Source organism: Calidris pugnax, unplaced genomic scaffold (genome assembly GCF_001431845.1).
Source record: "Calidris pugnax isolate Ruff unplaced genomic scaffold, ASM143184v1 scaffold56, whole genome shotgun sequence".
NCBI lineage: Eukaryota > Metazoa > Chordata > Aves > Charadriiformes > Scolopacidae > Calidris > Calidris pugnax.
The window spans coordinates 15,422,715-15,447,369 of record NW_015090839.1 but is presented as its reverse complement, the minus strand read 5'-3'; the positions used below and the strand labels follow the sequence as shown (position 1 = coordinate 15,447,369).

General features: G+C 35.8%; 1 protein-coding gene across 13 annotated transcripts in view; it reads right to left on the bottom strand.

Annotated features, from left to right (window-relative positions):
- GPHN (gephyrin) overlaps nucleotides 1-24,655 on the bottom strand; it is a 278,428-nt gene that overhangs the window by 62,956 nt on the left and 190,817 nt on the right. For 8 of the 13 annotated variants that reach the window (XM_014941950.1, XM_014941953.1, XM_014941955.1 and 5 more), the window contains 2 exons: nucleotides 13,045-13,101; nucleotides 4,794-4,835 (listed from right to left, as the gene is read on the bottom strand). The exons of 3 other annotated variants lie outside the window; for them this stretch is intronic. In XM_014941950.1, the coding sequence (XP_014797436.1) occupies nucleotides 4,794-4,835; nucleotides 13,045-13,101 (99 nt within the window). The remainder of the gene's footprint in view (nucleotides 1-4,793; nucleotides 4,836-13,044; nucleotides 13,102-24,655) is intronic. 2 more of the 13 variants (XM_014941954.1, XM_014941956.1) reach the window with 1 other exon arrangement.

Sequence of the window (24,655 nt, the reverse complement as noted above, 5' to 3'; positions counted from 1 at the left end):
CTGAAATGGAATTCCAGGTTTTATGCTGGTGGTAAATACCCGAAAGTCAGAGTAGCAGTTCCCAGTGCTTCAGCACTACCTTCTATTAATACTAGCCTAAGTAGAAGGAGAAACAGTCTTTTACCTGGCTTTAGTTCTAAAGAACAAGATGCAGTTATTTACAAAATTTTGTAATGTATGCTATATAGAATACTTTAACCTAGAGCACTTAAAAATCTTCCTGCAGTCTCTGAACAGGCTTCTGCAGTCAACTACCTGCAACAGGAAACAGTATTTCCTCTTGTTCTCTGAATGCTGCTGAGACTTAACTCCCTGTACTGGTCCCTCTGCTCTGTATTATCAGGTAAGATAATACAAGTCTTTGTTGTTTTATTAACAACGCTAAGTATACAACCAAATCTCACCAATCTGTATGCAGCCAATACATATTCCAAAATTATTTTTACAGAAATAATGTAACTTGTGGAAGAGCAAACTAACATAAAACTTTGCTGATCTTTGATAACACAAGGCATCATGTCCTAACCACTCAATGACACTAACTAAAACATATGACAACCTACAGACCTCAGTGTCTCCCTCTTTGAAAAAACTTTATTTCCTTTTTTTAAAAGCAGGAGATAGCACGGCAGTAAACATTTTGCTGCCACTATACTTCCAACAAGCAGATCAACATGTTTCCTTCATTACGCTTTTAGCCAAACACACAGCGCATGCAGAAGCCAGAGGAGAGGCAGATAAAAAGAGAGAGAGAGAGATTGATGCTGGTAATAAAACGTCTGAGATACAAATGAGGATAAAAAATGGGGCCATTGCATAATACTACCTAAGTGTAATTTTATAAATTAGGAGAATATGGACCTTCATTGGTCAATCCATTAGTTTTATGTTTTGTATAGTATTTTAAGGCACAAGCTCAAGTCAGAGTACTTCTAAAAATAACCATCTTATTTAATAACTTCTTGTGAACTACTGCTATTGAAAATTGGATAATAAGTAAATTGTAGATATATAACACACATACTATACTGCACAACTGCTAAGTCAGCATAATACCTAATTAATATTTCTTCATTCCTAATTAATATTTCTACTTTTAGAAAAATCATTTTAGGAGTTCTGCTAACATTTACAAAAATTACAGGCACAAAGCTAACTTGTTGTCGTGATGGGGGAAAAAGTCTATTGCATATTGTGGAATTCAAAGAGAATATGAATTTCTATTTTATTACTATACCATTTTAGAGCATTCAAGCTTGACTTCTCTTGCCACAAAGCAATACATTTTAAAGAAACTCACTTTGATTTCATTTAACTGCAAAGAACCAAAGACAGCACCTCATTCCAGACAAGTGGAATTGTCAAGGTGCTGACTGGGCCTAAGTAGGTACACGCTACTACTACGCTATAACGCTTGGAGTTCAACAAACTATGAAAACCTTTCTGTAACTTCAGTAAGTAGAAATTTTAAAAAACTTTCTGCCTGTTCCTCTCACATAGGCATCAGTTGACCACATCCACAGTTTCAGCAGTGCAACTGGTGACAATAAAAATGAACAGGTGAGAAGAAGCTTTTCCTAATTATTGGACTCTTGAGGTGCAAAATAGCCTCTTCAAGGACGTTTTCTAAGAAAATAAACAAGCAGCAAAGTCTACCTCATATTCTCCACAATGCAGAATACAAAGTTTCTCTTGGAAGATCTTTCACTTCTTCAATCAAAGACCTTCTATGTAACAGCAGAAAAAAATCCCTGATAGTACATTCACTTTCCTTTTTGGCAATCTTAGCTCTAGGAGTGTCAATTTATCCAATTCCAGAGCTTTCATCAACAATTAAATGTTAAAGAAATTTCTTATGATGAATCTACAATTTCTATTTCTGAAAAACAGATTTCAGAAATTGTATCAGGTTATCTTTCTTTTATCTTTTGTTGTACCTTTGTCAGAATGCATGTTCAGCTGACTTCCCACAGCATTGATTCCATTTCTCTTGTCTCTGTATTCCTGGTGTCTTCTGAAGCTTCAAAGCTATTTGGTGATGATTTGGACATATAAAATTAAACAGCTCTGAACTCGGTGCTCAAGAATCAGCTTGAGAAAAATATTTTCTTGGAATGAGAACCACAGAAATAGGCGTAGACATAAGAAATAACCCTGAGATCCTGTCAAAGGTTTCCTCTTTTTCCACTGGATATAAGACATTATGTAATACAACATTACTCCTTTAATTCACCTTGATCAAAACTAATGGCAGGCTTTTGGACTTGATTTAGCGATACCTCAGTTTGTAAGATTTTCTGTCACATCATTTAGAGGCCAGGATGTTGTTTACTCATAGCAGCCTTTCTAATTTTCCAAAATAATAGCAGATGACATTGAGCATTGCTGGACATGCACCCTAACATTAAGCTGTATTCCTGAATGAAGAGTCTCTTACAAAGTTAAAAACCACATCACAAATGCTTTATGGACCCCAGAGAACCTCCAATTCCTCCTTGCCTCTTCAAATAGCTACAATTGCAACAGAGATCTTCAGTTTCAATTGAATTGTTCCTTTGGATCTATCATTGGCTTAAATGGTCTGTTCAAAAATACTCAGGGTGCTATCCTGCCACCAGAGAAGAATGTATCCATATTTTTTTACACCTTCAGTTTGCAGTTTAAAAAAGGCAGTCTAGGTCTTGCACTGTATGTTTCATAATTCTTATCAGCTGGAAATTTTTTAACCGCTTCACAAGATCCAGTTCACCAGGCAGCCAGGTTATCTGCATTTCAGATATTAAGATTTTCCTTTCGGATGGAGAATAAAGGACAAATTCCTTGTACAGTCTTGTGGTGCCACATTGATACTTCAGCTAGCAGATTCGGTACTACAAATTGCAAAGCCATCCTTTGTGGATAGTGTTCACTAAGTTTTCATGCACTTAATACTCCAATTTTCTTCATCAATTGCAGTAGAATCTAACCATTCCAATATCACTAATGGGTACTACAGCCTGATAGCTTTGAAGAAGGCAAAATAGTTTTTGGAATCTGATCAAGAAGGATGTTGACCAATCGCCAGCCACAATACCTTGGTTTGTACTTCCTTCGAAGACAGTGACCCCTCCGGAACGTGATAAGGATAAATGGTTGAAGTTGCAGGCAAAGCAAAAAGGGTCCAGTTTCCCTGCAAGTGACTGACTGACTTCATCGTCCGTAAGAGCATGTTCACCATTTTTGCTGATGTGAACTCTCACAGTTGGATTCTTTGGAAACAAAGTGTCATCAAGCTGAAATGCCTGTTAATCCAGTGCTTTCTCTTGATTTTGTGGAGATCATTCAGAAGAATGACTGGTTGAGTGAGGATGGTATTTGTCTTATCTGTAAGCACTAAACCTAATATCTTTCTCCTATATTAGCTTACAAAAAAGTGTCTTTGTATGAATATATTATTACTAATTTAATCCATATTGATGTTTTGATGATAAGCATGATAATAAACAGTGGCACTTTCATATAATACACTAACGAGGCACAACAAACTGCAGAATATGTATCAGGTGCTTTTAAGAACACATACTTGATTATCTTTAAAATTACTTGTCTCCTTGTTGATCCAGACAGCAACTGTTAATCTATGACAGAAAAACTGGTAAGCACCTTTCTTCTTAAAAACTTTTTTATTAGATCTTTTGCCTAATCATACACTGAAAATGGAAAAAACCCTGTCTATTACTAAGTATAAGGAAGTGCTAGGAATGATTGCTTGAGAAGCCGAAGCTTTTGAGAACAAATTAGGCACAAATCAGCAAGGTATTGCTTACACATAGAATTCCTGCTTAGGGACAAAGTGACGGAGTAGGTGAGCTCCTTACATTTGCATTTTGTATGATGCTCATTAATAGAACATTCACATCCAGTCTAGAACTTGGCCCACAGTGTGAGATAGAGCAAACTCATTTTTCTAAGAGATCTTGTTAACCTTAAGAGATTCTTTTAAAATACAGAATAAATAACTGTATGTGCTCAAGATAGATTCAGTATTGCAGAAAACCTCAAGCCCATCTTTTTAAGTCATCCATTAATCTGATAATATGCTGAAGCCTAATACATAGTGGGGCATTTGTCAGTATTTTAAAAATTCTGTTTTTATCCCATGATGTTGTGAATTCTAGTTTATCTTAACATCTTTCTCCCTTTTTTCCCCATCCCAATTACAACTATGCGTATCTTCTCAATTCTTGCTAAGATGGTACTATACCTTATTACAGAAGGCTATCCTGAAGCTGATAGGAAAGTATTTACAACAGTATATGCATTTTGGCAGATCAGAGCTTTGGGAATTAATGAACTTCAGATATCATAAAACAACTAGTATCTAGACAGGTAATTAGTAATCATAACATGATGACCATCTTTACAGAGTCTTTCCAGTTTCATTGGCTGGAATTGGGTCAGACTAACCAAAGAAGCACTTTGCAGCCTGGACATCTGTAAGTTTTTTGTAAGTAATTATTTTTATTTTATTGTAAGAGATAAATAAGGATGCTTTTATTCTATAATTTATGCTCATATGTTACGTAGCAGTTGCCTAACTACACTACACATCATAGTGGTCCCAGACTAGTACAGTGATTTTAAAACCATGCTGAACATGGCTGCAGATTGATCATGCAAAATCTGCCCCCCCGCCCAGCTGATTTTGCCCCACTTGTGCACAGTGCAATGCAAAAAAGAAAAAAGTAAATAAAACCAAAAAAGTGTGATGGGCGAGCAGGTCGACTGTGTGAGAGAACACGTGCAAAGTATACCTCAGAAACACTATAGGTGGATGAGCACGAAGGGAGCCGAGCCTGGTTGTGCAGTGGGGAAAAGAAAACATTGTTAAAAAAGAAATGGTGGCACAGTAAGGGTCTCAGAAGGTTTTCTGTATAGGTGGTTCCAGCACTGAGATAATAGCAGGGGATTCATTATGTTTCCATGACCAGCTATTTCAGAAACTCCAAATTTATGCCTTTTAAGGTGGAAGCTTCTTAAAAGAAAAAAAAGGTACTCTAATTATAAAATAATTAAAATGGTGAATTTGTCACTCTATCTATCACTAAATAACTGACAACGCTATCCTTAGGACAATAAGGAATTCTAGGATGAAGCTTTACCAATCTCTTTCATTTAAAACTATTAGTTTCATTTTAACTCTGCAAAGGGTACAATGTGAAAAGACTTAGAGGCCCTATTCTTCCCTATATTACCTTCATGTTTTCAGATGTTCAGAACCAGCATTTTTGACAACAGAGGTTTTTCTTCAACCTCACTGCCCCAGAAACCAGAATAACTTGCAAAGTTAAATGACTAATGGCCAGATATAGGTCAGTAGAAATCTGCAGATTATGTCCCTAAGCAATATAAAGTGCTGTGATTCTTGAGGGACACTGTCCACTGTTAAAAGCTTTCAGCCCAAGCACAAGTTAGTTGGCAACACTACAGTTTTACTTATTGCTTAAGAAACCCCTTTTTTTACAAGATACCAATTTTTCTGTACTATTAATCACTCAGACATAACTCAAGTATTAAAAAAAGACTCTTCAGTTACTTATAGGATTTCGTTTCGTAACATATGTGAAAATTCTTTCTTTGGTTGAAAACATTTCATGTTTCAATTATAAAGAGTAGTCTGAGTTCTGTCTTGCTTCCTCCCCTCCCCTTAACTTTTGTTAGATTAATAATGATCTGATGACAACTGGCTGTGAAGAAAGAGTAAAAGCAGCCTAATAAATGAAAATTTAAAAGACATGGTTCTTATAAATGCATTTAAAATCTCCTCTTGATTTTTTTCTAGTGGTGGAGAAATGAATTCTCAGAAGCCCCAGCAAAACTTCCTTAGAATTCAATCAAATTAGTATCTGTACAGCAGTTTGGATACGTTTGTGGTAAAGATGAACCCAGTAAGAATTTCAACATAAATTATTAGTGACCACTTGCTGACTTAGGTATTATGATGGACTGAGCAGAAAACATGGTACTCATAAAAAGTCTTTCATGAATATTCTTCAGTCTCAAATGTGAATTTTGTAATTCTTCATTGAAATATGAAATATCACTTCCAGGAAAATCTGACAGTCAAATTTGTCTGTGTTCATTTATGTCTCCATTATATACTTCTATACTGCTGTTCTTTCTTCACTGAAAATTTTTCAATACTTTGAAAATATTTGTGTTCCCTTCTGGCATTGCTCTTCTAGATGACGTTACTAAAGAAATATGAATCACTTCACAACCTCTTAAGTGTTCAGGCACACTCAGCACTTTCTTCACCAGATGAAATGTTTTCTTATAGCGAGATGATTTACAGAAGGATTAAGCCAAAAATAGAAAATTCCTTCAGACAAATAGAAAGATTAGAAAATGCAATTTTAAGAAATCAAGCATTATTCTTCATAGTGTATTTTGTAAAAAAAAAAAAAAAAAAAAAAAAAAAAAAAAAAAGAAAAAAGGAAAAAGAAAAAAAGAAGAGAGACCCCATTCTGAGAGCAAAATCTGTTTCTAGGAACATCGCTTTGAAAGCTTTCTTAAGAAAGATAAGGTGTGCTGTTGCTCTGAATAGGGGTTCTGCTATTCATCTAAGACTTTTGGATGAGTCTGTAATCAAGATTCTCATAAATAATATCAAACCATTGTTCCCATGGTTTGTCTTGCAACACCGTGGAAAAAGAAAAAAACATTAGCTTTGGTTTTGCAGGTGAGGACCCAAAGAATGCAGTAACAACAAGATATATCACAGCAGCAGCTTTGTAAGCATCAGCAACTAAATAAATAGAAACAAAGAGGAGGAGGTTTGGAATTGTACTTCACAAAGTTTTGAAGAATTTGGCTCATCTTGTCTACTCCTCATGCTAATTTACAAGGTGTACAGCAGACACTTGTGTACTTTTTAAATCTTCTCTTATACAACTAGTATAAGTAGAATTTGTCAAATTTTCCTTGTCAAATTATCCTGTGATCTAATTATCCATATTTTTGTTATCATCTAAGCTTAATTTACCATTTGACTTCGGCCTTATTCCTACAAGTATGTAATCACTTTAAATAACTTTGTATTTTCTTTTTCATAGTTCCAGTTGTACAGAAGCAAATGCTAATATTCCCTTCAATAAGATACCTGTATATTTTATTTCTCCCTATGCTCACACACACATTTTCCTTAATCTCTTAATTTTACTCACTCCAAATCTTTTGTTATTCATACCTGCATAGACTCTCAATTTACCTGTCATTTTCTCATAATCATGAAATTGAAGGTATGCTCAAGTATTCCAGTCTCAAAATGATTAAATGAAGAAATGATTATGCTTATACCGCACTTCTGTACATAGTGATTGCTCTTCATTTTATTTTCAATAGGATCATACTATGCGACTGTTTAATCTGCTGCACACTTATAATTTCCTCATCATTTCTATGTCATTGCTTTCTTGTCCATTTTTGAGCATCTGCCTGATTTCAGCATTTTGTAAGTGTATTGCCTCTGCTTTATTAAAATTAAATGTAAATACTTTTCCAAGCTCCTTTGATGATTCTGCAATCTATCAGCTATTCTGCTTACAATTTGTTATATGAACTCCAGTGATAGCTTCTTCCGGTTTGAGAGAGGGGGCAGGTGTGTCCTACCTAACAACCACTATATATTACGTTAGGTGAAGCTAACGTGCTAACATTTGAGCTCTTGGGCCCTTGTCCCCCCTGAATGTTAACATTAAGGGCCCATGTTGTCAGTCACAGAAATTCCCCACGGTGAGAACAATTTTAGAAGAGCTATGCCCATTTCCACCAACTTGAATCTTGTTCAAAGGCTGCAAGAGCAATTTGTTGTTAGTCTCAGGGCTGGCTTGACTCAGATCTTTAATAATGGAATATCAAGACCAGGAATAAAAGTCCTGCAAATGTAATCCTTCATCGTGATCAAAGGTGGCAGGTACTTAAAGTAAGACAGAACACTGCATGCAGGTAAGAGATCCAGCTCTGTATGAGAAATTATAATCCCAGTTTCATTAAACATCATCTGTTTGACAGCATTTGGCCTCTGCCATGAATTCTGAGAACATTTTTCTTGAACAAACCTTTGATTTGAAACTATGCTGGTCAAAGGCCACACAAAAATTGTTTTGCGTATTACTCGGGAAATCCGCGTAGAAGTTCTAGACTAAAATTTATTTTATTTTTCTGATGGGCTTTCCATAACACTTTTCTGCAGGATTTAAACTTGCATTTAAAATTCTTAGCCTGCACAATTACAAAACAAATGTATCTTCAGAAGATAGATTGAAGCAGTATTGTTCTGTTGAATCTCAACTGAATTCCACGCTTTCAGGAAGGTATCAATTTTAGCAGGTATTAAGAGTTCTAAAATATAAACCAATCAGCTGTTTCACTGTTGCTCATCTCAGTAGCCAATGCACTTATTTCCTACTGCTGCATTAATTTGAACAGCAGGTGAATGCTAACATGTCCAAATGATAGAAGACTAATTTTTCTAAACGATATTTAAATTCAGCTTCAACCACAGGTCTCTGGGAGACATCAAAGAATTAAGCCATGAAAAGAACTGGAATAGCTGCAAGGAAGATGAATAAAGATCTCAAGAAGAAATGGAAAAACAAATCGCAGGTCAGGACAACTTTTTTTGTAAATGGTTATGCGTTACTGCTGATATTAAAAGCAGTGTTTTAAAATGAAAACTCACCCCCCCAAACTGCTTAATAAACTCAAATTTTCATACCTGTTTTCAGGGGAATTTTATTTTAAATATCTGTCAGGCTTTCTAAACTGTTGGCGGAATTTGGGATATTCTGCAGAATTCCAATGTTTCTACATATTTCCAATGGCCTTTGAATTTAATCTGGAAAGCATGTCTTTGCAATTCATTCTGGAATGAAGGTTCCACCTTAATGGTATACACAATTGTGCAATAGCATTTTATTCTCATTAATGGGGCTGGCCATCAGATACCATATGCTCCCCCCTCCACCATTCAATACATTTGCCACTTTATAGGAGTATTAACAACGTACATCTAAACCCCTTTCCAAAAGCAGTATGGAAGAGATGAAAATTATTTTAAATATGAACTTATAACAGATCCCTCACTATTTTCTTTCCAATTTTCCGCTATTTAGTAAGGGCTTTTTCTGTTCTTTCATCAGTCATTTGTATATTGTCTTTAAAAATGTTAACTTATCTAAAACATCAATTTTTACAGCAAAATTCAGAGCAGCAGTGACAAAGCAGCAGATTTTAGTTATATGTTATTATACTTGCAATGTGTCCTACTTTTTTTAAGACATTTAAAGGCATATGCAAAATTTCTTAGTTCACAATCTGACTTCCTTACATTGTGTAGGGTATGGCTATGCAATAACAGATAAAGTGGCACAGAGGAACAGGACAATTTCATGACAACTAATTTGTGATGGCTAATATCATCACAGCTTTTAATTTGAAACGTTTCCTCATGTGACATTCTGTGAAATAATGTATGATTAAAACACCTTTTTTCTAGTACAAAGTTTCACAGCATATTTTTTTTCTGGCTTTGTATTTATTCACTACTATTAAATCATTAATTTAAGAGTGAGGAGTTTAAAATAAAGGAACTTGCTTTGTCTTGAATATGACTAATCAATTTGAGATAGCACCAAAACCTGATTATTTTTTTTAAATTTGCCAGGGAAAAGATACAGTCCTTTAATAAAATTTACTTTATAGAAAGCTGCAATATATTAGCAGCTCAATTTCCTTGTATTTGACCTGCAAAAGATTATAAACTCAGAGACTTCTATTTGACAATGAGCAGAAATCAACTTTTATGTCAGATACATAGCTGGATATGCAAACACATCCAAAAGGGGTAATGATCAAATCATTATCATTACCAAAACTAACTTGCACTGTATAACCATAGTGGATTATGCATTAGAATGATAGTGCTGAGAATGATAACAGTCATAGAGTATGGAAGACACAAACAGGACATGAATCTAAATAAATTACTCTGAGACTCTTCACTGGATGGAAGTGCAAAGAGATAAACTGTTACTAACTTTCACATCTACTATGCTCACAACTGTCCCTTTTTTCTAATTTCCATTATATGCTAAATTATGCAGCTTCAATTTACTTCTGCAGAATTAATTGCTGAAAACCTGGTCTTAATTTATGAGATGAACTACTACACACAAGGTATTGCTCCCTGTATTGTTATGTTGGATTTGACTTGCTTTATTAAATAGTTCTGTGAAAAATGGACAACTTTTTGGGGCGTCACAACTGACATGCCAGATCCTAATCCTTTTCTCAATATATGTTATTTTCATTAAAGAACAAATCTAATGCATAAAAAATTCTGCAGCATAGTTCTTATATTATCCTGCTAAAAAAAACCAAGCAACAAAATTTGCATAGCTGGCATCCAACCAAGTATTAACCTATTTTCTAGGTACCCAAAAAGATTAAAGGCAAATACAGAGGTACATGTGAACCTATATGCTTTTGGGTTACCTTATATCAGCCATAGTTTTCAGTTCAGGTAAGGTTATCAATCCCTGGCAGACAATATTTTTATCCTTTAAATTAAGGATATCTATTTCATTTGTGGCCAAGTTTAATGTTCAGGAACCTTTTAGATATGTAACCTCAATTTTGGAAAGGGATTTTTTTTAGTTGCTGTAAAGCCAAGCAGTTTGATTAGCATTCATTAAAATGTAGTAGGATATTCTTTCAAACAAAACCTATCAATTAGAAATGAAACCCCAGCTAGAAAAGAAAGAAAACACAAAGGGAGAAAGAGAGAGAGAAAGGAAAAAGACGGGGATGAGAGGACAAACCAATCAGATTTGGTGTTACCAGCCAGCGGAAGTTTTAAAAAAACAGATCACCGAGTGAAATCGTACATTTACTCGGAGAGAGCATCCTTTGACATTGCCTTCTAGGTGATCTCTGAGCTCCTCCAGCTTTCGATGGAGCTACATGTAAACATCAGAAAATGAATTGAAAAAGCAACCTGTTCTCTTGTCATGCTTTTTTTTTTCTTTTCTTTTGTTCTTTGTTTTTCTGGCTTTGTTTTTTTTTTTTAATAAATCATAGCATAACACATTTCTCACTGCCTCTGGCAAAACTTTTCAAGACATCAAAGTGCTTTGAACGACACGACACACAAACTCAGTAAAGTTGGAAACTGGAAATAAGATACTTCTGCTTGATTAATATGGCTCTTTTTTGAATACAGGGGAAAAAAATTGAAAAATCAACAGACAAATTATTCTAAAGCAAATGAATCTCTGCTACATTGTTAATTTATTTAATTATTTGCTTGCTTATTGGTAAGACTGTGTCTAGAATTTATTTCCATCAAAAAAACTTTTTTGAGGCAAGTTTCCATGTTTGGGAACATCAATTATGATTTCCCATTTTCCATAAGGATATTCATATAGGATTTTGTGTCTAAAAATGTATTTTGTATTGTTAAATTAAATCTTAGGCAGTCAGATACAGAAATAATTACCCTAAATCAGGTGTCAGTGGGTGTTCATAAAAAAAGTGGGCATCTATTCATAAAAATGAATCCCGGCACCTAAACAAGCTACATCTTCTGCATAAGTATATGCATTATGCATCTAGAACTGTACGTGATGACTCATTAAAATGCACAGGTCACAGTAATTGCATACACAATTTTCAAAAACAGCATAGAAACTGTGGCTGTCTTGTATTTTCCTCCATGTAAATTCAGTGGTGCTGAATGTCTCCCACTGGAACAGTGTCTCATTCATGTACAGTGCTCTCATCTCCACTGTAACTAAAACCTCTGCCCAAAACACAAGATGCAAAGATAAAGCCTCACAGACAGTGAGGAATGCTACAGATGCCTCTAGATATAATTTGTATAAACAAATAGCAACTGGCTTCTTTTTCTACACTGGGATCAATTTAAAAGGTGGCATTACTGGAAAGAGGTTCATAACTGATTCTTCCCCTCCCCTTTATGCTCAAGTGAAATCACATTTTCACAAAGAGCAGCTGTAGAGCAGCGTTAAAGAACAGAGAGGATGGCTTGTCCTGGAACAAAGGCAATACACTCACATAAAAAACCAAAACAAAAGATCAAAAACCAAGAAGGCAGGAAAGGCAAGAAGAGTGCACAAGAAAAATTAAATAATTAGTGCTTGAGAAAGTGTTAAAAGGAAATAAAGTGGAAAAAAAGTGAAAAATTGGATGGCTGAAAAAGAGGCAACTGTTGACATGGGACTTTAACAGAATGGCCTGGACTGCACATGATCAGCATCTTGGTAGAGATTATGTCCCGTGTTTTAAACCATTTATTAGAGTGTAAAACTATGCATGTGGGTACTGATTTAGACATCTGCTTGTTCTGTTAAGTGCTCTAAATGTTTTAGTATGTTTGTACAAACATAAAAAAGGCAGAAGGGACTAATGATTACCAAAACAGTGGCTCCATTCTTATTAGCCTCACATGAATCTCTCTCTCATTTCCCCTTTTATTTACTCTGATTTTTTCTCATTTAAAGGCTAGATATACATGAAATATTCAACTCTCTTGTAATGGTCCTTTGCAGCATTAAATGCAAAAAGTGTGAGCACTATAAAAGTTTAATTTAGGTTTCAAGATGAGAAACAGTAGTCTGAAGATGAGTAAGTCACTTCTCCATGTAACAGGCAGTTAAGATACAAGAATAAAACCATAGATCAGAGAAGTGGTTTAATCATGATCACCAAATTACAGGCACTTCAAGAAAGCTGTTACTATCTCTTATTTGTGGTGACATTCAAAGCTAACTAACCGGCAGCCTGCCCTCAGTAGGTTGTTCTATGTGTAGCACAGAAACAAACAAAATGTGACCCAACAGCAATAAGAATACTAAAATAAAAATGATGGGATGGTGAGAAATGGAAAAGCCCCTTCCCTCCCTCCCCTCACCTCCCCCTTCAACAGGACAAGTGTAGGCTATAGAAGAAAACTTGCAAAATAAATGTTAGAAACATATTTACTTTGAGGGATCCAACTCTACTAGCAACTCCTTTGCTTTCATCCGGCCGTCTAATTTGCTACAATGGGGGAAGATGGGTAAAAAAGACAGAAGATAAAGAAAAAGTGAACTTAAAAAAATTTCCACACAATCAGTTAGCAGTACATGCAAGACATCAATTTGACTCTCTGAGACACCTCTAGAGGACAAAGACACAGACTCTAATCTCTGGAATAAATGATGCTTTATCACAGCATTTTAAACTTGCTTTGTTGATCATTTTAATTGCAATATATTACCAATCTGGCACATATGTTGCATGCTGAATTCACTAACATTTTTTAAAGAATACAAGTTACTTATCTGATTTGGATGAAGAATAACGAAGTCCTAAAACTCTAACTGAATTAAAAAGCACCCAATACCTTCTACAAATCGTATGATCATAGTATGCTATAACTGGGAGTATCAGGCCTGGCAAGTATCATGATTGATATGTGACAGAATGCAATACCGATTCCTGTTGACCCAGGCCTAGAGATCTTAGCCACTGCTATCAAAATTCCCAGTTAAGAATTATGCTGCCCAACCAGAAAATTTTAATGCCAGACCAACATTAGATTTTTTTTTTAAATATATCATATATATAACCTCTCCCCCAATATCTCCTACCTGATTACTTTTCCTTTATTATATATGTTTTTTTCCTAGATGATGCAGAGGATGAAAGAAACAAATGAGGTAGCTGCTCAAAAGGCTTCATACTGTTAGAAGCATGTAAAATAAAACATTAATTTACAGGAAGAATTATTTTTGGAATTGCCGAATCCAGTAAATAAACCTATTTTATTGATAAATTAAACTTGTGTCATGTAATTTGAAGTAGAAAGGAAGAACACAATAAAAATGACTTTAGGGATATCCTTCTAGTCTGAGTCAAAACTGAATTGAAAGTTTTTATTATCTGATGGTTGCTTCACAGGTTGTGTAAAACAAAGACCCATAGAACTGAGGTGAACCCTTTCAAAACACATTGTCTTTTTTAAAAGAAATCTCAGCAAGGAAGCCAAAGACTTAACGAACCATGGAAATCCAACTATGCTTTATGTTCTCTGGAGCACACTCACAAAAGTCCAAGTTAGATTGCCACTGTTCTGTTTTCACCTGACCCATGGAAAATAGAGAAATTCATATTAAAACACAGTCAACTGAATGTGTTTTTTTTTTTTAACTTGTACTGGGTTCTCAAGAAGTCATGCAACCAAGCAATATATTAAAAATCTAAATATTTAGTTCTGATGGGATGTCCACTAGCAAAATGCACTTTATGTAAATTATTGCTTTCCTTCCCTGGTCTTATGGCATTAAAATAGTGTCTGTTTTGAACTCTCAAGTGAAACACCCACATTACTATTTTGATGGGACACCAAGCAAACCTCCAAGCAATTCTAGTATACTGCCCAAGAGAAAACTGTCATTACGAAAGAAAATATGTCTCCTTTAGAAGAGAGATTCAATTAAAATATATGCAGTTTTAACCCAGTTGCTATATTTTTCCTAACAACAACAAAAAAAAAAATAAAAAAGGGAAGAAAGATCCTTATTTGAAAAGAAAACAAAATGAGTTAGAGCAAAGATACTTGGCCCAATACCCTGGTTGACATATTACCAGTCCCAGACAACAAGACATAATCAAGTAGAACCGCAATTCATGTTATTAATTTGAAACTTTTTTTCAAAAATAATATATTCAATTTTGTTTTGAAAAATGAGAAATAAGAAAAAATAAATTCTGATAATCTCACATAATGACATGGAACCAGGACATTCAGGAAAATGCTACATACGACAGAAACTTGGGGAGAAGTTGTAAGTGATAGCAATATGCATCCACCTTCAAGGAAAAAGCTTTTCTTCTGTTACTTCCCTATGTGGACATTGTGGCTGCTCAAGTTATGCTGAAGGTTTAGGATTCAGTCAGAAATGAGACCAGAGGTGCACATAACTGACATTATTTACTCTTTCTTTCTTCAAAAAAAATAGATGAATACATATGCAATGCATACATTGCGAGCAATGAAATTATAAATGCTTGAAAATATAAATTACATGGAGATAACCTAAGATCAACTCTTGCTTTACACCCATAGCACAGTTAATATACATGATAACTTGTTTTCTACAGGAACCTTGCAGAATGCAACTTGAGTGCTTCTCAAGGGATGAATCAGAATGATATCGCTATTGCACCAACTGCATCTGTTCTGCGAATTAAATAGGATATTACCAAGAAGGCAAGGGACAGCAGGAATAAAAAACCATTTTTTTCATGGTAAATGCCATAGAAATGAATTCAGGTAAATCCTTATCTCTCTCTGATCAACTCCTGTATGATGTTCTAGAAGTTGCCTGAAAAACTAACATTTCAGAAAACGGCATGGATTATACACTCCATGTTTCTCAGAAACTCAGCTAGACACAAGAATCCCATCTATATGAACAGTTGTAGCTAGAAAAGATTAGCATGAAAGGTGTGCACAATCTATCCCCATTGGTCACTTGCGTGATCTATAAATGAGTTCTTTGATTTTTCTATTACCCATTTGTAAAATGAAAACAATACTTCCTTCTAAACAAAACAGGGTTAATAAAAAGAGCCTGAACAGTGAAATTGAAAAAAACCGCACACGTTGTGCCTCAGGGTTTATGACTTTTTTTAATACCACAACACAAGCTGAGTGAGTGGACTAAGAGATGAGGCAGAAGCAACACTAATTAGTTACTAGCAAAATGTTACCTGAAAGACCGGAGGATTTTGGAACAACCTGAAGGAGATATTCAATGTAATGTAGCAAGAAGGGTGTTGTGTAGGGAACATTCCAGGAAACTGGCAGGGTATAATACACTGACAGTTAAGATAAATGCATTATATTTATATCCCTTTCTTATTCACAAGGGAATAACAGTAGGAGTTAAAAGCTGAAGATTAGCCACAGGTATTCTAGTATCTGAAGAACAAGGTGGAGTACAATGGGAGTAGAACGGGATAGGAAGGATGTGGAAGAAAACTTAGGAAGGAGGGAAACCAGAACCAAACAGTGAGCAATAAGGAGAGCTCAAATATGCTTAAAGGACTCGTTAGAAGATGAATGAAAGGCTTGGGTACCAAAGAATGGACACTTAATGGTTTCTAAGCAGAAGTCTTCTATGTGGTTTCATTATTATTCTTTTACCTTCCAATAGAGCCCATAAGAAATGTACTTGTTTCAAACCCGATTTTACTCCAGAAAAAAATAATTTAGAAGACCTCACCTTAAAGATATATAAACCAGCAGTTATACTCATCATAAAGAACAGCTCTGAAAAACTGGCAAATCTGAGATTCTGGCTTCAGTTGGATTTATTTAAAGGAAGAGGTCCACAACAGGAAATAGCCTCAAATACTTAACACCATCCATCTTTAAACTCCTTCCCTTTTCTCATGGTTTCAGCTGGAATGGAGTTAACTTTTTTGTGAGCAGCTGGTGTAGTGCTATGTTTTAGATTTGGAATGAGTAATACTGTTGATAGCGTACTGGTGGTTTTAGTTTGTTGCCGAGTAGTCAAGGCCTTTTCTGCTCCTCTCACTGCCCCACCAGCAAGCAGGCTGGGGGTGCCCAAAAAGTTGGGAGAGGACACAGCTGAAACAGCTGACCCCATCTGAACAAAGGGATATTCCATGCCATGTGACGTTGTGCTCAGCAATATAAAGCCAGGGGAAGAAGTGGGGGACGTTCAGAGTGACGGTGTTTGTCTTCCCAAGTAACTGTTACACGTGATGGAGCCCTGCTTTCCTGGAGATGGCTGAACATCTGCCCATCCATGGGAAGCAGTGAATGAATTCCTCATTTTGCTTTGCTTGCATGTGTGGCATTTGCTCTACCTATTAAACCCTCTTTATCTTAACCCGCGAGTTTCTTTTCACTTTTACTCTTCTGATTCTCTCCCCCACTGCAAATGGGGGGAGTGAGCAAGCAGCCGTGTGGTTCTAGCTGCTGGCTGTGCTTAAAACACGATACTCTTTCTAATATTATACCCTGTTCTTGCTACAATAAAGTCTCCCTGCTTACTGCTCCTGACAATGAAATTGGAATTTTGCAGGACCTTGTGCTCCTGACCTACTTGCCTCAGGGCACATGAAGTTAAACGGTGTGAATATCCTCTACTGAATCCTAAATCATGAAAGGTGACTGCATCATATTTGTCAATGTTACTACACATACCATTAAATGTTTATTGAGTTGTTCCTTTTAAAAGCAGGTTTTGGCTGTGAAACAATGATATTCACAAGTTTGTACATGCTATGGGAAAAGAAGACCCCCCTTGTTTTTCCAGTTTTACCTGTCATTACTTCCTTCCAGTTACTGTTTCATCCCAAAGTGCGGGGCATCATGGTAAGAAAGGGATTATCAGTTTTGGAAGTTTACAGCAAAACTGTGCACATGATGCTCCTACTTCGGACCATGTCCTTCAGCAGAATTCTACAATATACTCCAAATCTAGTCCCCTTCGCCCTACCCCTCAAGGGCTGTTCAACCGACCAAGGCAAAATATGGAAGAACAACAATGGGATAAACCTCTCTCCAATTCAGTGTAGCTTGAAGAGATGTTCTGTGAGTCAGTGAGAAGGGAAATGGATGTGTAAAAACAACATCTAAATGATCTTAAAGATAAATGCACTGAGAAGACAAAAACATTAAAAGCTTAGAGAAGAGAAACTAAATATAAATCACAATATATTCAAACAGCTCCCACATAAAGGGTCTTTGAGAGAATACAATATATTAAGCACAAGGATATTTAGGAGCCATCAGCAATTTGTTATCAAAAGCTTGGAGATTCCTCAAGTTGATATAGAGCATTCAACTAGGGAAGAAGGGGATCCAGTTGATGAAGAGAAACCATAAAAGCTATACTATTCATATTATCACACCATTCTGTTTCAGAAAAATGTTCTTGAAATCTCCAGTATCACACAATTCATATTAACAGATAAATGTATCTCAAAAGTATAAGCCAACTGGCAGTGATTTTACATCAGTTGGCCAGGAACAAAAAACTTTATATTGGCCAGATCACTAAAGGAAAGTTAATACAAAGGAGGTTAAATCTTATGATGATGAAAAATGTTTTTTCTGACCCTCATCAATGTTTGTCAAAGTTCACCATATAAAACAAACTGGAGACAAGTGAAGGACACTGACATCCAGAAAAAAGGAATAAACTGTAAATATTCTGTGGCTGGCAAGAAGTAATTTAAATTACTGAAGCAATTACATACTGCTTGTCAAGAAATTTAACACTGGGGACTGACTGCCAACTTCCAAATATTATATAATAAAATACTGATACAGGTGATATTTTTTACAACCCTCACTTGCCTGATCAACAGTGGAAAATTCTGATACAGAAAACTGAAATCCAACTACAATTCTTTTCTCTAATAAGAACAATGCTCTACATTAAGTAAGCAGTTTCTACTGCAAACAAAGAGCTTAATATATTTTTAATATTGCAGCAAATCAATTTCTTTTAAGTTAATAATGCATTATGTATAACTTCTACATTCATGCATGAAAAATATATTTGCGCTTGAAAGTACTTTTACTTCTGCAGTTTTAGGCCAGACAAACACCAATTAGATGGGGCTTCCTCAATACATGAGGAGTATTTTCAAACAAAGGGAATACAAGCTCCTCTAACAAAGACATACATTCTCAACCAATAAACATATTCATGCCTATGCATTCTACTGCAGTATGGCATGAATGTTTTATTAGGGTTGCTGCACTTCTAGAAAATGGTAAACCTACAAAAGCATAACATACATGAATGCTAATGAATGCCAATAAAACATCCTTATCATACCATCATATTTTTGTTATTAATTAATCTTGTTATTAATTATTTTTTGTTATTAATTAATCTGCTTTTAATTTATTTTTTTTTTAATAGGCAATACTACTCACACTCTCCCATGTGCAGATGAAGGAATAAACACAGTGCAGGTGGACCAGTGGTAAAAAGTAAAGCAATTTTCTTGTAGTTTCAAAGTTTAGTACATTAATATCATCAACAGACCAGCGTTCTGCTAACACAAGTAATGACACAGATAATGTAACCATGTCCTCACAGAGGAGAGTTTGCAATACACTGGTTATTTTACACCAATATAAGGCAGCCTAGTTCTCCAAAAATATCTGTTGGCTGCTGTAAATTTTAATGGTCAGAAATCAAATTGAGAAGTTGGTAGGTAAAATGCACAGCCAGGGCAAAACAGACTACAACAAACACAAACGTTATATATTATGCCATTATTCTTAGTGACTTCCTGTCCTAAATCTCATTTAAACTGGAGCTCTGCGCATATGAGTGTTGGATCCCTACTTTCACTGTACAATTAACAAAATAAACAGGCTTGATGATTCCCAAAATGTGAAGAGATTATAAATGATGAGTAACAAAACCAAATGGCTACTCTTGGCACAGGCAGGCCCAGTCCAACAGGGATGGTATGGAAATCACATAAAGAGCTCCTACTGGTTGTAAAGAATGCTGGTGATCAGAATGATTAATTAGCCTGCACAGAGCTGTGTGCTACTGAGACCAGACTGCTCCAAGCAAGTCTGATTGAGAATAAGTTCAAATACTTTATGCTTAACTTTATTCCATAGGGGATATGTATACACCAGCATATAGGGACCAAGCTTTACAGTAGGGTTTCCAGACCCAGCTTGTCCCAGAGCTTTCAGTTGCATAGCCCTCCTGTCACCCGGCTGAAGTTCCCCAAACCCTTCTACCCACACCAGACTACCTTTCTCCCAGCCTTTGTTTTTTTTTTTCTAATAAAGCTACCGCTGCCTCCTGCCTCCAAGCTACTTCCTACTCATCTCCAAACCACTCTGTCCTGGTTTCAGGTGGGATAGAGTTCATTTTCTTTGTAGTGGTTGCCGTGTTTCAGATTTGGTATGAAAGGAACGTCAATAATGCATATTGTTTTAGTTGTTCCTAGGGGATGTTCATACTATTCAAGGACTTTTTTCAGCTTCCCATAGAAGATGAGAAGCATAGACAGAACAATGCAGTATTCCACACCATAGACGTCATGCTTGGTATATAAATGGGGGTTAGCCAGGGGTGGGAATCCACAATCACTGCTCAAGATGAGCTGTGCAACCAAGTCACCAGGTGATAAGAGTGCCTTGTGTTGTACTAATTCATCTTGTATATTATTTTACCATTATTATTTTCCTTTTTCTGTTATTGTTCTATTAAACTGTCTCTACCTCAACCCACAAGTTTTTTTCCCCTATTTTCCTTTCCCCTCCTTTTCTCCCTCTTCTCCCTACCCCTCTGGGAGGCAAAGAAGGAGAACTACACGGAGTGGCTGCATGGGCCTGGCTGCCAGCTGGGGTCAAACCATGACACACTAAGCCTTGAAGCCTCATCACTCAAAAGTCACAAATACTGCTCTACTCTATACTGGACCTCTACCATTCAACCTTTAAATCCGATTTCTTCTCAATTCAATACTTTCAGTCCTCTAATTTCAGCCCCACTATGAACATTTTTTCACTGGCTGCCAATTTTTTCACTGGGCATCCTGGCTGCCAGCCCATTTTGCTACCCACTAGGCCTGCAGGCTCATTTATTCTCTGGCTTTCCCCAATAAGGAAAGCAGAATTTGCACCTCACACTGCTGGTATAGCTTTTATAAAAACAAACACCGGTTGCATACATCAAAAATTTGTCTTGGCAAGCAGGAAAGAAGTTCATATTTAAGGAAAAAATAAAAACAGGTTAAGTCCTAGGTAGTGAAGTTTTCAATTTTTTGTGTATAGCTTTCCCAAACTGACAATTCAGTTCTGAATGTGCTGCTCTTTTGCCCTGTTGTCCTAAGCTGAACTGAAGTACTAAAAGCTGCAGCATATACAAGGGCTGTTCATATTTCAGTGGAGGACAGAGTCCTTTAAACATTTTTAGACACTAAGCTAGCTCCTAGAGAAGATACCTCGGTGGTCACAGTGAAAGCTGTCGCATCAATGAAGTCACTTAGAAGTGACCTGATGGTGCGACATGTAGGTTATAAAGAACACCAGCTAAGAGATTTGTTCTCTTTGAGCACTTCTAGCAGCAAAATTAAGGGACAGATATTTGCATTGGGGCTCAGTGTAACAAGAAAGATCCCATGTTTCTCAAAACAGATAGGGTGGTGGGACTTCAAAGGAAAGAGTAAATGTCTTTGAGGACAAGTGCATTTAAGGTTTGTTCTTAAGTATTCGTAATATTCTACTTTATCCTTTTGACTAGGCAGGGCTGTGTTTGGAAAATCTGTGTAAAGCTTCTTGTCACATGTATTTCCTCACATCTATGCATCCTGAAGAGTTCAGCTGTGAAAAAGACGTGGAAGGGTCAGTAAGGATACTGGGAAAGGGTGTATCCACTGAAGTTACAGGAAATATAATTAAATCAGTCAGACGATAACCTCAGAAGAAGAAGATAAGGTGGAAAGACCCAAGATTCAATTCACTCTGCAGAAGCTTAAAACAATAGACCTTTGAGTAGCTAGATACTAACAATAACCTGGGAAGTAGCCACAATCAATCTTTGTCCACACTGATGGTGCTGTTGAATGAAACCATTGTCCAAGGAGGCTGCTTGTGAACTTCATAAAGCAAACAAAAGAACCACCATGCCACTACACAGAACTCCTTACTCAAAGGCGTTCCTCACATTTTGAAAACTATTTTTAAAAGAAAAAAAAAAAGAAGTCTTAACAAATAAACTGTAACAAATGGTGCAAATTTGAAAGAGAGATCACCAACCACTGGTTTGAAATTTTGCCAAACCTGTTACTGGTTTTTATGGGATGATTTCTACTGCAGGGCATTCAAGTGGGAGGCCCAGTTTCCAACATAGTCATTGGAGAGAAATATGTTCTAAATGCAAGTGCTTTGAATTTCTCACCTTAAGGGTCCCTAATTTGTCACAGATTTTTCCCATAAATACATTCCCACAGTCACCACTATTGCTGGCATAAACAAAAAGCTCTTTACTGAAATATATGCAGGTTTCAGTAGATGTAAATATCAATAAATGCTACAAAAATTACTGTCCAAGGATATGCAATGCTACTGTGGAAGTGACCACTTCCTTTTCTTTCAAACAAGCAAATATACTGTTGAATCCTAAGTGAAGAAATCAAATGCTACCTTATTCATAAATGCCTCGTTTAAAGAGATAATATTGTCTTTTTAAATTAAACTAAACTGGTAAGCAACATAGAGGCAATTCATTTCAGACATTAAAGATAAATTTTGAGTGTAATAAATATGGGGATTCATTTGAATCATTGTCATCACTTTTAATCATCTGAACATATTCTACCACCTAATCTTGAGGCATCTGTGAATGGCATAGTATTTTCATGGTCACACAATTTTGAAGTCACATGTTAAGTCACATGTCATCAGAATATTGTCATGATTTGTGCTGCTACAGTTCATTAATTTTACAAATACAGAAATATAGAAAAAATTAATACTTTTTTCTTACACAGTGTTATGGTTTGAGGAACTCACAACAATTTATTGTCATTCAGACAATTAATCTCTCACCTGATGATCCCTTTCCACCTGGGAAGAGGAATCAGGGAAAAAAACAAGGAGACCCTAGGGTTGAAATATAAACAGATTTAATAGAATAAGACTAGATCATTAACATTAATTAAACTAAAGGACCAATATTGATGCCAATACCAATATAAATTATACAAGGATTATATTCAGCCAAAAGTGGAACCACACCAAAAGAGCAAGTAAAGCAGCATTGACATGGTGCACGCATCCTCCTCTGGTCTGGTTACACAGCACTGAGGTTCAGCTGTGATGAAAGATTATGCATACAGACATATGCACAGATCATTTTTTTAAAAAACCAATCATCCTGAGGAATAGAGAGGCACAGAATGACGATTACACACATCAGTAAGTATAGTGAGAGCATTAGGCCACATACTAAGTAGGATGAATGTTCTCCTTTTCCAGCCAGAAAATAACACATGGGAACCTGGCAGAAGTACAATAAAGCATCCTGTACCTTTGTCTCAAAACCTTTGGGGGAAATACTTGCTAAAAACAGCTACAGTTTAAAAACTAGGGTAATAAGTATAATGTAAGAAACTACTTTAATAAACTCTCGAATTCTGATAGCAATTGCTCAGGCTAAGTCCTAAAAGACAACATCTTGTCTTTTCTTTCTTGGAAGGAAAAAAAGATGAATAACTATATGCATATCTGTTGCATTGCTGTGCTGACCTATAAATGCAAGGGTAACATGATTCTTTTTGTAAAAGAGAAAGCCTATCTACTTGGGCAAAACAGATACCAGAAACAAGACTTTGATATAAAAGAGTTATTACAAAAAATTGTCAGAATGAGATAAGGTCTATGTCTCCTATGTATTGTAGATGGTATCTTATAAGATCCATTCAAAACCAGATAACACCACAAACATTCTAGAGTAAATGGTCGATATGACCCTTACATTCAGGCTCAATCTATTTTTTTAGATAACTAACTTCTTGGATAGTTGTTTCTGTTATCACATCAGATCAAGAATGACTTCACAGTTTTATACTATAATGAAATTGCCTAATTGTTTGACTAAATGAAGATAGATTTGCTCTCAAATGAGAAGTATTTTTAATATGGATGCAATAAATCCAAAGTGAACAGGTACTCAATCCAAATAAGACTGATCTTGAAAAATATACTTTTGTGTATCAACAGACAACAGTTTTATCCACCAAGGGAGACCACCTTTCATCAGCCTTTTGCAAAAGTACCATTCTAACTGAAGATACTTTGACAGACAGCCAAAATAAATTCTTGACATATTTGGCCCTGTTTTCTTGAGTGCAGAAGAACAAAGAACCATGCCAAGAAGGCTACTAGGTCTAGACAGAGAGCCTGGGAGACATGAAAATAAAAGATATTATTTTGTCTAAGCTAGAAACTGTTAAATACAAAATGTAGTTAAAGGAATTTGAAACAAGGAGTAAAAGATTCCTTAAACATACAAAGAGAAAAAGAGAAAGTAGAAATGCTATCACTTGAGGTTGTGAAGATACCAATAGTAAACTAGGCAATGAAAAATAATTCCTTGCCTGAATTTTTGTTAAGGTTGATAATACATGGTATAGGAACAAAGGTAAAATAACCAATAAGAATTAGTATAAAGCTATACTGTTCTTGATGAAGCAACTGCTCTTATAAAAACATGAAATGTAGGACAGGACATATAGAAGTAGAACCAGTAGAACCTTAAATCACAGGAACATTCATGCCTTGAAAAAGCTTTACTGGTCTAAATTTCAGTTTTGGCTCCTGTAAACACATAACTGCTTGCTGCTGCTAGGCTACCACCACTTTTTACAGCACTTCAGGTTGCTTGTGCACATGAAATGGAACGTTATTATACTGCGTATCCGTAGAAACACAATATGATATTAGGATGTGATATGCAAGTAGCTTGCTTCAATAGCAAGCTAATACAGACTTCTGCATAAGAATACTCCTTGAATATCAGATATA